We start from the raw sequence: 13574 nt of genomic DNA on the forward strand, positions 1-13574 counted from the left end.
ATGCCTCTCAAGTAATTCCTCCCTCATCCCTCTTTTCAAGTCCCCCCGATTTCTCTGAATTATCATACACTCCTCCATCTAAAGAAACAAATGTGGTGGCTGAAGGGTTTTTCTCTGGGGCGTGGAGGCAGGGGAGTCTTGTGTGGATCATCAGGGCCCATGACTGCTTTATGCTTGTAGCAATCAGGGGGCCCAGGGGCCAGGGATGGGACAAACCGAGAACGTTAGTCACAATTTTTTTTCCTGTTAATCATCACCTGAGATTATTTTCCCATTGATTTTTAGAGAGTGGAAAGGAGGGAGGGAAGGGGAGAGAGAGAGAAACTCAATGTGAAAGAGAGACATCGATTGGTTGCCTCCCACACAGGTCTCCGACCAGGGCTGGGGATCGAACATGCAACCCGATTCCCAGTCAAATCCCTGACCCGCTGGTGCATGGGGCAATGCTCTAACCATGAGCCACACCTGCCAGGGCTTTAGTTACAATTCTTTGGGAAAGGAGACACTCAGTGGTGACACTGCCAAGGTCCAGAATAGGTCCACCTGCCAGTTCATAATCCCTAAACCCAGATACTGCCCACCAACCCTGCCCTGCCCACTCACATGCGGTGGTGGGCCTTACGCCCTGGCTGAAAGGAACAGGGCCTTCTGGGAAGATCGGCAAAACAAAGAGCTGAAAGGACGTCTGAATTGGAAAATACCTTGTTACAAACCCCTTGGGACCAGAGGGCCCCAGAGGGGTGCATGTGCCTGAACCCCGCGTGCGCAACCCCACCATTAGCCCTTCTGTTTGAGCTTTTCTAAGTACATCTGCAAGGACTTCTGGATGGAGTCTCTGGAGATGAAACTGACAAAATTCTTGATGTCTGAGTCCCGATGTTTCACCAAGTGGTCTGCTGTAGGCTTTCGCATCATGCTCTTGGTCAGCTGTCGAGCGTGATCTAAAGATAACACGGTCCACGTGTGAAAACCCACCAGCGGCATAACTCCCAACCTTCCCAAGAGAATTCCAACAGAAACTTTGGTAGAAAACTTAGATGATAAAAGAAAGCAAAAGGAAGAAAATGAGCCTGGCCGGCCGTGGCTCAGCGGTTGAGCGTCGACCTAGAATCCAGGTGACTGGGGTTCGATTCCCGGTCAGGGCAGGTGCCCGGGTTGTGGGCTCGATCCCCAGTCAGGGGCATGGGCGTGCAGGAGGCAGCCGATCCATGACTCTCTCATCATTGATGTTTCTATCTCTCTCTTCCTCTCCTTTCCTCTCTCTGAAATCAATAAAGATGTATTTTTTTTTTTAAAAAAGGAAGAAAATGAGAATCACCTCTTTCCCACTACCTACTGGTTTCTTTTAAAAATACGAGCCCTGGCCAGTTTGGCTCCGTGGTTAGAGCATGGGCCCACAGACTGAAAGGTCTTGGGTTTGATTCTAGCCAAGTGCATGTACCTCGGTTGCAGGCTCGATCCCCACCCCTGCCCTGGCCCAGGCGTGTGCAGGAGGCAACCAGTCCATGTGTCTCTCTCACATCGATGTTTTCTTCTCTCCCCCTTCCACTCTCTGAAAATGGGAAAAATATCCTCAGGTGAGGATTAAAAACAAGCCGCCCAGCCTGCGTGGCTCAGCAGCTGAGCACTGACCCAGGAGCCAGGAGAGCCCGGCTCGATTCCCGGTCAGGGCACAGGCCTGGGTTTTGGGCTTGATCCCCAGTGGGGGACACAGGAGGCAGCCGATCAATGACGCTCTCATCATTGATGTTTCTCTCTCCCCCTCTCCCTTCCTTTCTCTAAAATCAATAAAAACATATTAAAAAAATAAAACAAAAAAACCCAAATAGGATGATATTGTAAAAATTGCCTTTTAGCCTATTTTCACTCGAGCTGGCAACCCAGGTACGTGCCCTGACTGGAAATCGAACCAGCAACCTTTCAGTGCACAGGACGATGCCCAACCGAGCCACATCTGCCAGGGTTTGAGAATCTTTTCCAAGTCACTCAATGTCCTATTATAATTAATGGCTGCACAGTATTTGGTCTCCATGGTCTGTGAGCTAAGAATGCTTTTTACATTTTTATGTAGCATAGTTGAACAAAAAATCAACAAAAAGGGCAATACATTGTGACATGTGAAAATTATATGATATTCAAATTTCAGCGGCCCTAAGTTTTATAGGAATAGCAACATGCTCATTAGTTCACATACCCTCTGTGGATGCCTTCATGCCACAGTTGTGGCAGACATGGTGTGACCCACAAAGCCAGAAATTCACCCAGCTCCTTATAGACAGTCTGCTGATCTAGGTCCCTATCATAGTTGACATGACCAGCCCTATTTCTATAGATATGCAGGCTATTTCTAATTGTTTGGGTAGTGGGTTGAATAGTGGACCCCCCCCCAAAAGATATGTGAAAGTTCTAACAACTTCTCTAGAACCAGTGCATGTGGCCTTATTTGGAAAAGGGTCTTTGCAAATGTAATTAAGATGAGGTCATCTTGGATTTAGGATAAGCCCTAAGTCCAATGACAAGTGTCCTCATAAGGGAAGGGAAAGGGAGATTTGAGAGAAAGATCATTTGAAGATGGAATCAGATTGGAGTGATGAGGCCACAAGCTGAGTGCCAGGAGCCACCAGGAACCAAGAGGCAGAAAGGAGCCTCCCCTAGAATCTCTGGAGTGATCTTGGCCCTAGCTACAACTTGTTTTTGGACTTCTGGTCTCTACAATGAGGGAATGCGTTTCTGTTGTTTTAAGCACCCCCCAACTCCACCTGTGATAATTTGTTATAGTAGCCCCAGGACACTAAGTCAGTCTGCATGTTTTCAACTTGCACAGTGCACTTCTACATGAAAACTTTCTGGTCTCACCAGGAGTACGTAGCTGGGGAGGGAAGGGGAAAGGAGGGGAGGGGAGGGGAAAGGGGGCGAGGGAGGGGGAGGAGGCTTTGCTTGCTCATCAGTACCCACAGTAGCTGGCCCTCCCTGTGCTCCTCACCTGGAATGGCCATCCACTGGGCCATCACTGAGAGCGCTGTGCTCTGCACCTTGTCCTCAGGCACTACCTTGTCCACCAGGCCCACCTGGAGGGCCTCTGCTGGTGGGAAGAGCAACCCCAGCTGCAGAGCACGCTCTGAGGCACGGTGCCCAATGGTGTTCACAAGGGTATCTTTAAACCTGGAATGCAGACACCCACTTACCTGGGGCTGGGGGCTCCCAGGTGGGTTGGTTCATCCCTGGGCCACATGGAATATGGGTGCAGTCCCTGGCCTTACCAGAAAGGGGCAACAATGCCCAGCAGGGTCTCATTCAGCCCAATGACACATTTGGGGTTGTCAGCCAGGACCCGGTAGTCGCAGCTGAGGGCGATCAGGCAGCCTCCAGCAGGGCTGGCTCCCTGCAGGGGAAGCAAGACCACTGGGCTTTGGGTGTTGCTATTGCTGGTCCCAATAGTATTCCAGAGATCCAGGGTCCCGAGCAACAGCCTGCCAGTGTGTGTGAGCTCTTAGAGTGACCTAACCCTCTCATACCTCCCCTCCACCAGGCTCCAGCCTTCCTTGCCCCTTACTTCAGTTGTCACCACATCTCTTCAGGGCACACTAGTTCTGGAGCCTTAGCTCCAGCACCTTACCTTAGTGGCCTTCCCCAGACCAGGCCAAAGTGATATTTTCAAAATGTGGATCCAATTCCCTACTTGCTCCCTGGTAACAGCTCTTGGATCCTGAGTCCTGCCCCCACCCCAGTGAGTTGATCCCTGTGGCCCCACCTAGTTTGTCACCATGTCAGTGATCTGTAATGGCATGCTTACCTGTGCACATCTGAGAGTCTCCTGAAGGCATCCTTCCCCTCTGAGTGCTTCCCAAGGGCAGGGCCTTGCCTGCACTCCCCCCTTCCCCCTAGCCTCCAGGGAGTCAGGAAGGCCACTAGGGAATGGAAACACTCACATTGATGGCGGAAATCAGCACCAGGTTGGACGTGTAGAGCCGCAACCACAACTCCTGCACAGCCTTCCAGTACTCAGCATAGTGCGCTGGGTTCCTCCCACACATTTCCGTCAGGTCTAGGCCGGCGGAGAAGACCCCAGGGTAGTCCTGGGTGAGGGAGCCAGGGTCCCATCAGAGTCCACCTTCCAGGGCAATGTGCCCCCAGGGTAGGGGGAGCCCACAGGTGCTCAGCGGTCAGTAAGGCTGAGGTAATGCTCAAGGCAGCAGGATACTGCCCCAAGGAGCCCAGAGCTGGGGCTCTAGGACTCAGCCTCAACCTCCCTCAGACTCAGTTCCTTCTACATCCTGGGAAGTTCTTCCCTTTCCAAGTTCAAGCTGGAAAAGGAACAGGCAGGCAGTGTCAGGGGCACACCCCCAGGCTCTGTGCACACCTATGTGGTATCCCAGGCAGAAAACTTAGAGGCATGGGGGGGGACTTCTGACAGTCTTTTGAGGGAACATGTTGATTTACCCGCAAAGGTCAAGCAAACTGCAGACAGGTGCAGACAGGGATGTGCTGCTGTCTGATCAGGGAAGGGGCAGTGACCAGTCAAAAATCCAGACCTCTGCCCTGGGCTGTCACATGTGAGACAGAAGCCTGGGGAATGATCTTGAAGATATGTGTCCTGTGTGGATGCCCAGGTCCTGAGACAGCTGGCAAGGAAGGGAGGGGAGCAAACACAGAAGAACTGACTATGGCTACCAAGTTGCTTGTGAGAATGACAACAACCCATTGTCTGTGAAGAGCAGGCAGATAATGAAGTATGGGGCAGTCACACTCCATGGCCCCTACATCCTTCTATTAAGCTACAGAAGTAGGTTGCAGAGCAAGGCGTCGTACACACACGTGCTTATGTGTGCGTAATACTTGGAGGCTGACCTCGTTTCCATGCAATGTGTTCTACTCCTGTAACTTAAAAAGACCCAACGGAGAAAGATGTGCAATCATTACACCAAGTCCACTGTTCCTCAGGGTCCAGACATCGGGACCCGGAGGCCAGCCCCTGGTTGGGGAGGAGGGATGGCAGCAGGGACAGAGCTGCTCTTGCTTCAAGGACATGGCAGGACTACATTCAGCTTTTCTGCTTTTCCCCTCACCCTTTTCTCACCACAATCCCCTGGCTTCCTCTCCCAACAAAATCGAACACATTTTATCAGCACAGATGTCGGGCAGGGTACAGCACTTGCCCACAGTCTTGCTTCAGGAAATCAAAGGCAAAGCATTATATTCTGAATGTGAGAATAAACCACATGATCCTAACTGGGGTATGGGGCAGCTTGTTTTTGTGATTTAGTGACACATCTGTAGCGGGCCACATTGTGCCCTTGAAAAAGACAAGGACAGATCCTCACCCCCAGATCTGTGAACACGACCTTATTGAGAAGCAGGGTCTTTGCAGATGTGATCAAGAAGAGGTCATGCTGGAGTAGGGGGCCTAAATCCTGTGACTGGTGTCCTTCTAAAGAGAGGGAAATTTGGACACAGAGGAGGAAACTGGAGTGACAAGTATGGAACACCAGGAGCCACCAGAGCTGGATGAGGCCAAGGAAGACTCCCCTAGGGCCTGCAGAAGGAGCCAGCCCTGCCAACACCTTGATTTTGACCTTCTGGCCTCCAGAACTGTGACAGTACACTTCTGTTGTTTTAAGCCACTCCATTTGTGCTTTGTGATGGTGGTCACATGATGTCATTCCATAATCACCTGTTGAGGACTCACTGGGCAGGCCTTGTGCTACTACATACACAGTAGGCACTCAATACAGAACACAATACAGATACATTTGGGGGGTGATCCCACTGTAGTGGGGAGAATATAGGCTATGGAGGGACAAATGCTGGCTCCCCTCCTTTAGGGCTGTGTGACTTTGAGGCCTGGAGGTAGGGGGGACCTTCACTGTGTAGCACCGAGCCTACAAGCACGGAGGCGGGGGGGCCTCAGTAAAGTGATGGCCTTCCCCCTTTCATTCTGAAGGTCCTATATTTGGTGACACACAGTTCTCTCATTTTAGAGCACAGTAAAGAAAATGTCATGCTATGAAATGACATCTTAAATGGAGTATTTTCAGAAATTACCCAGCGTAAAAAGTTCCGAGGCAATTTTAGCATCTCCAGGAAGTTCTGCTGAGATTGTCAAAAAGTTCCCTGAGATTCTGTCACCAGGCCCTCAACAATCTACACCCCTAAGTACTCAGTCTCACCCTCGGAGAAATGTGGAATAATCTCTCTTCCATGGCATGGGGCCAGGCTTTGTTCTGCAAACCCCAGCTTCACAGTACCCACTAGGTATATGCATCACACCCAGTTCCCGGGAGTCCCCTGCTGGTGCCAGTCTCAGGCACAGTGCTGGTTCCCTCAGGGTCAGAGGCAGCCAGGCTCCTCAGAGCTTTGACAACACCAGGCTACCCCTGGGACAACCTGAGGGATAAGAAAGCAGATATACACCCAAGTAGATGCTCCAAACCTTGATTGAAAGAGGCTGTGGTGGTCTGCTTCCTGCACCTTTACTGACGGCAGGTCTCTAATATGGTGGCACTTAGCTTTGGGGGAGATTCATGCTGTCTGTGGCTCCTAACTTGAAAGGTGACACTAGTACTCTTCCTGACCCAACAAATGGCCTGTTATATTGGGTTCACACTTCACCTCCCCGGCCAGGTCTTATTTGTGTCCTCTCTTGGCACCTCTGGCACCTGGCAGAGCAGGTAGACCTGATGCCTACTGGAGGGGGCAGGAACACATGAGGCACCCAGTCCGGCAGGTTTGGGTGTGAAAACCAGCCCAGGTTCTGAGGATCACCCAGGGAGGGCACCCCAGGAATCCACTGCCCAGTTTTCATAGGATCTATACTTCATGAATCAACATGGATTCGAGGTTGTGCCTGCAAAAACATCACCTGCCTAGGACCACGATCCCTAGAAATCTCTCGTGGGCACCTGTGTCCAGGACTGCCTAGTTATTCCACACTATGTAACATGCAGATGGTCTCCAAGTTTGGACTCTGATCTGGTAACAGGTTCACACTTTGATCAGGGAACTCGGGGCCTTGGGGAGCTAACGAGCACCCACCGAAGTCAAGATAGCTCCTCGGAAGGTCTTGTCGTTCTCCAGCTTCTCTATGCTGATGACCAACTCCGTCAGCAACTCTAGGCTGAGGCTGTTCACTGGGGGGTTCCTGAGCTTCATTACAGCGATCCCTAGTGTGAAAATGAAGAGAAAGCTCATGCCCAGCACTGGAAAAGTGTCCCTAGTTACCCTGCACCCTCAACCAGGCCATGGGAAGTTACATGGTTTTTTAAAATTCAGGTGAGATTCACATAACATAAATTAACCATTTAAAAGTGAACAATTCTATTAAGTACATTCACACTGTTGTACAACCATTATCACATTCTAGAACATTTCCGTCACCTAAAAAGGAAGTCCTGTACCAACTGGCAAGTCAGTCACCATTCCTTCTGTTCCAGCCACTGGCAACCATTGGTCTACTTTCTGTTGTTATGAATGTGCCCTTTGTGGGCATCTCATAAAAATGGAATCATCCGTGACCTTTTGTGTCTGGCTTCTTTTCACTTGACATGTTTTTTGCCTGGCCGGGCGGGGCTCAGCTGTTGAGCATCGACCTAGGATCCAGGTGATCAGGGTTCGATTCCTGGTCAGGGCACATGCCCGGATTGCGGGCTTGATCCCCAGTTGGGGGCATGCAGGAGGCAGCCGATCAATCACGCCTCTCATCATTGATGTTTCTATCTCTCTCTCTCCCTCTCCTTTCCTCTCGCTGAAATCAATAAAGATATATTTAAAAAAAAAAAGTTTTTTTTTTTGAAATTTATCTTTATTGTTGAAAATGTTAGATATCCCCCCTTTTTCTCCCTATTGATCTCCTCTACCCTGCATCTTGCCCTCCCCTCACGTCTTCACTCCCCTATTGTCTGTGTCCATGGGTTATGCATATATGCATATAAGCTCTTTGATTAATCTCTCCCCACACACTCCTCCACCCCTGCCTTCCCACTGAGATCCCTCAGTCTGTTCCATGTTTCTGTGTCTCTAGAACTATTTTGTTCCTCAGTCTATTGTGTTTATTAGATTCCGCATATGCGTGAGATCATATAAAACTGAATCAGGAAGAATCAAAAAACCTGAATAGGCCAATAACAACTGATGAAATCAAGGCAGTAATAAAAAAACTCCCAGCAAACAAAAGCCCTGGTCCAGATGGTTTCACAGGGGAGCTTTCTAATTCTTTAACTTGTAGGGTTAGATAGTGTTGACTTTTTGTCTGGAAGATCTATCCAGTGAAGTCAGTGGGGTGTTAAAGTCCACGACTGACTGTATTGCTGTTGATCTCTCCCTTAAAACCCTTAAGGCTGTTATTGATAGGTCCTTATTTATTGCCATTTTAAATTTTTTAAAAAATATACATCTTTACTGATTTCAGAGAGAGGAAAGGAGAGGGAGAGAGATAGAAACATCAATGATGAGAAAGTCATTGATCGAGCCCGCAACCCGGGCATGTGCCCTGACTAGGAATCAAACCCCAATTGCCTGGATCCTAGGTCGACGCTCAACCGCTGAGCCATGCCGGGCTGGGCGCCATTTTAATTCTTTATGCCTGTTTCTCTCTCTTTCTTCTTATTATAACAGTCCCTTTAACATTTCCTACAATGCTGGTTTGGTGGTGATAAATTCCTTTAGCCTTTTTTTGTGTGGGAAGCTCTTTATTTCACGATCTATTCTGAATGATAGCCTTGCTGGATGGAGTAGTGTTGGTTTCAGATCCTTGTTTTGCATTACCTTGAACACTTCATGCCATTAGAGAGTTTCTAATGAGAAGTCAGCTGACAGCCTTATGGGAGCTCCATTGTAGGTAACAGATTGCTTTTTTCTTGCTGCCTTTAAGATTCTTTGTCTTGAATTCTTGGCATTTTAATGATTTGTCTGGGCGTGGGCCTCTTTGGGTTCTTCTTGCTTGGGATTCTCTGTGCCTCCTGAACTTGTGTGACTTTTTCCCTCACCAGGTTAGGGAAGTTTTCTGCCATTATTTCTACAAATGGGTTCTCTAACCCTTGCTTCCTTTCTACCTCCTTTGGCACTCCTATGATGCAAATATTGTTACATTTTATGTTGTCCCACAGCTCCTTTAGACTGTCCTGTTTTTTTAATTGTTTTTTCTCTTTGGATTTCTGAGTAATTTTTTCTACCCTGTCTTCTAATTCGCTGATCTGATCCTCAGCTTCCTCTAACCTGCTATTTGCTCCTTCCAATGTATTCTTTATTTCTGCTATGTCATTCTTAATTTCCTTCATAGTTTCCTTATATTTTTTCATGCCGTTGAGCATCCTTACAGTTAGTACTCTGAACTCTGTATCTGATAGATTGCTTATCTCCATTTTGTTTAGCTTTTTCTGGAGACTTCTCTTGTTCTTTCATTTAGGGCTTGCTTTTTTTGTCTCCCATTTTGGCTGCCTGTTTGGGTTTGTTTCTGTGTAGTAGGTGGATTTGCTATGACTCTCAGTCTTTTTGAAGGGTCTCTGGTGCAGGCCAATGTCAGACACAGTTTGTGACCGGCCGAGTGCCCTGTTTGGAGCTATCAACAACCCTCAGCTTGAGGTCTCCTCTACTGGGGCTGGGTGCCTTTGGACAGGATCAAAATGCAGACTAAACTCTGCTTTTCCAAGGCCTGGGTCCAGAAGCAGATCAGGCAAAAACTCCAAGCACTCTGAGGTCTGCCTCTGCCTGCAGGCAGCTTAATATGATTCTCTTAATGACCCTCAGGCTGCAGAAATTCCACAGGGTGGGGCAGCTGGTTGTTATCAGTCTCTTAATGGGTCTCAGGCTATAGAAACTCCTCTGGGTAGGGCTAGAGGTTTTCCAGCAGGGTGAGGCAACTGCTTCTCCCCCAGGCAAAAGCAGCAAAATGTCTCCCTGAGAAAGATGTCCTCCACAGTTTGGGGTAATGACTCGCCACAGGAATCTAGATGGGTGCCTTCTGAGCTCTATCTCCAGAGCCCAAAACCCTAGGTTCTCCTCACACAGCTCCAGGCCACTCCGCCCACCCCTTTGCTGGAGCCCAAGGTGAGTGGCTGCACACAAAACTTTGTGTGTTGACTCTTTAAGAGGGTGCCTGCAGTTCCAACCATCTCTCACTGGCACACAGAAACCCTGCTGCTTTTCACAGCCAGATGTTATGTGGGCACGTTTCTCAGTTCTGGTGCTTGGGCTGGGAAGCCCAGCCTGGGGTTTAGGCCCGTGTCTTCAGTGGGAACCCCCACAGCTGAGAATCGCTCCGGACCTTCAGCTTCTGCCTGTGGGAGCCCAGCCAGCCCTCTCGTCCCTCTGCACTTCCTACCAGTCTCTATGTGGTCTCCACTTTTCTTCTTGGTTATGAGGGTGTTCCCCAGCTAGTCTTCAGTTGCAGTTGATTATTCAGGATGATTTTTCTATATTTTAGTTGTAATTCCAGTTTAGTCCAGGGAGAGTGTCAGTGTAGCTTCCACTCAGTCTGCCACCATCTTTAATCTCTCTCACAACATGATTTTATGACTCACCCATGTTGTAACATGTATCAGTATATCCCTTTTTTTTTTCTTTTTTAATTGAGAGGAGAGGGAGAAACATTGATTTGTTGCCTCCTGTACGTGCCCCAACCAGGGATCGAACCCACAACCTGTGTATGTGCCCTGACCGGTAATCAAACTCACGACCCTTTGGTGCACGGGAAGATGCTCCAACTAACTGAGCCACACGTCAGGGCAGCCTCATTCCCTTTTAAGGTAGAATAATATCCCCTTGTATGCTGCATTTTATCTATCCATTCATGTGCTGATGAACACTTGGGTTGGTTCTACCTCTTGGCTACTGTGGATGCTTCTGTGAACATTCATGTACAAATATTTTTTATCTTTCTCTCCCAGACACAAGTCCACCATCCTCGTGGGAGTAGGAAATTGCCTTAGTTTCTTGCAGAGTGAGTCAGCCAACTGTGAGAACTAGACGTGCAAGGATGATTCCAGTGAGGTGCTCTGGTTCACGCTTGTTTAAGGATAGAGGTGAAAAATACTGGGAGTGGAGGAGTGTCAGATGTTCTCCATTCATATTGCCAGCAGCAGGGCAAGCAGGAGGGACAGGGCCTGCCCTTGAGGACAGTGCAGCTGCTGGCATGGGTCAGCTGGGGCCATCTGTTCTCATTGCCTGGCCAAGGGCAGAGCCCAAGGACTTCAGATATGCCACTGTTCATTTAGGGTGCATTTCCCTGGTCAGAACCTTGGAAATCTCTGGACCATCAACACAAACCATTCTCTAAGAGTGAGAACTAAGTCCTAAAGGCAGTGGGCTCTTTTGAGGCCTTTAATTTAGGAGAAAGGGGTAATTATTACCTGGCTACAGGTATGTACATGTACAAATAAGAAGCAATCAAAACTTCCAAAAGAAGCTCTCTAAACTTGGTTCTGAAGAAAGTTTCTGAAGGTAACTCTGGATTTTTGTAGAGTCTCATGGGGCAGAATTCAGGACACTGGGGGAAAGGTAAGAGGCCAAAGGTGAACATGAGTTTACAAGGGAATTTGGATGAACTTGGACACCAGAGGTAAGTAACAACACTCCTGGCACAGGGTATTAAAATAAATATTATGAACGGATTCTAAAATCAGCTTCAGTAACAGCACTTAAATAAAAACATTTTAAAGCACTTTTACTGCATTATTTCATCTAAGCCTCAAGATTCCTGAAAGCTAACTGGTCGGGTAGAAAAAACCAAACAACCAGCTCTGGCTTTCTGACCCCAAACTTGATTTTCTACCAAGCCAATGAAGCTAGCGACTTCTGTGGTGGGGCGGGGATGCACTTTGGTAAAAAATTAGCAATACTTTTTAAAAACTTAACATAAAATTTACCATTTAAGCCATTTTTTAAGTGTACAATCCAGTGATATTAAGTATATATTCACAATGTTGTGCAGCCATTATCACCACCCACTCAATACCTTTAAATGTTTTTGCGCTCTTTGATAAATTCAAATCTGTTACAAAAATGACCCTTTTAGAGTCAGGTTTTTGCTGGACTAGGAGTTGGGCTTAGTCTGAGGCCCACCCCTCGTCACCTGGCTCAGGCAGCCCCAAGCCAGAGAGGGGCTAAACAAGGGAACTGAACCAAGGATCCTGGTGCCCTGACACTGTTCCAGGTGTAGGCAACAGTGTGGAACCAGTGTGTGTTTGGGAATAGAGATGGCTTTCCCCAATGCACAGCATGACACCATCTTGAAAGGCTGAGGCCTTACAGCTGGGGGACCATGGGACAGCATGTCTTAAACTCCAAAACTTTGCCCATCTCTGACCCCAAGCCTTCCCAGTACCCAGCTCTGGAGTGCACCGGTTTTCTACCTTTTCTATCCCCCTTGGAGAGTTTTAAGTGTTTTGACTGCCGGTGGTGATGGTGGTGCCGTTAGGAGTGATTCCACTTGTGGCTCCTGGTTTAATTAGTAAAATATCTGCTGGGTTCTGTGCCACGTGAAAGTATTAAGAAAAATTAAAATATTTTATTCTAAAAATACCTGCAATTATTTTCAGCTTCCAACTTAACAGCTTAAAGGGGCACATCCCCCAAACTTTAAAAACGGAAATATTTTAATCTTCATAATGAAGTGTGTGGGAAGGAAACCATTTAAACTAACACCTAGATTGATGACCTTTGCGCTCTAAACGCAACAGAAACGGACTTTAAAACTGGGCTTTTTCTCGTGCTCTTTAGGAATTCAATAGCGTTCGCACGAGTCTGGGGGAGAATAATACAACGAGCCGCCCTGCGGAGCATGCCCTGTTGCCAGCACTGCAAGGCTTACTGAATTCGCCTTTCTTAACCCTTGGCAGTGAGGGCGCCGTGGCAGGGAACCGGCTCAGGAGGTTGGGTAACTGGCCGGCCAAGCACCGGCACCACCGCCGAACCTCCGAAGCCACGGGCCGACGCAAGGAGCGGGCGAGGTGCAGCGTGCGCAGGGCCCGGGCTCCGGAGCTCGAGGGCGCGAGGGACGCTTACCTGCGGCGGGGTCCGGCTCTACCAGGACCCGCTGGTTCCCGAAACGTCGTGCGCCGACGCCACCGCCGGCCGCCGGCTCCGTCCGCCCGAGGGCCGCGCCCGGGAGCCAGGCCCCTGCGAACGGCAGCGAGAGGCCTGTTAGCTCGCCGCCCCTCCCCGCCCCGCGCCCGCCATCCCCGGTCTCCAGCCCACTCGCCGGAGGTCACGCACACGCGCGGAGCAGGGCGCGCGCTGGGAGCCGCATCCCCGCCGTCAGCCGCATTCCCGCCGTCAGCGCCATCTTGACCTGAGCGGGTGGGAGTCGCGGCGCTGGGGTGTGGCCTCGCAGTCGGGGCGGGGCCGGCCACGCCCCCTGCCCCGACATTACCTCGGCCAGCTGGCCAAGGTCTACTCCACCGCTTCCTCCGCTCAAGCGCGTCCCTCCGCCCACAACCGTGTCAACCAGGGTGCAAATCCTCCTGACCCCTAGGGCCTCAAGCCACGCCTGCGGGCCGGAGCAGCTCCGCCCTGCTTGGCCTACCAGTTCGACCGGCTTCACTGAGCAGGGCCCTGGGGCTTTGGGTTGCAGGGTCAGGCAT

General features: G+C 49.6%; 1 protein-coding gene across 1 annotated transcript; it reads right to left on the minus strand.

The window, feature by feature from the left end:
* Positions 1–686: 686 nt before the first annotated feature.
* ECI1 (enoyl-CoA delta isomerase 1) lies at positions 687–13420 on the minus strand. Its single transcript, XM_081132137.1, has 7 exons — positions 13207–13420; positions 12997–13110; positions 7033–7160; positions 3930–4076; positions 3261–3382; positions 2984–3162; positions 687–941 (listed from the first exon to the last, which is right to left on the minus strand). The coding sequence occupies exons 1-7, from the start codon at positions 13358–13360 to the stop codon at positions 778–780; spliced, it is 1008 nt and encodes a 335-aa protein (XP_080988263.1). The 5' UTR covers positions 13361–13420; the 3' UTR covers positions 687–777.
* Between the last annotated feature and the right edge of the window lie 154 nt (positions 13421–13574).

Source organism: Miniopterus schreibersii (genome assembly GCF_964146895.1).
Source record: "Miniopterus schreibersii genome assembly, chromosome: 3".
Taxonomy (NCBI): Eukaryota; Metazoa; Chordata; class Mammalia; order Chiroptera; family Miniopteridae; genus Miniopterus; species Miniopterus schreibersii.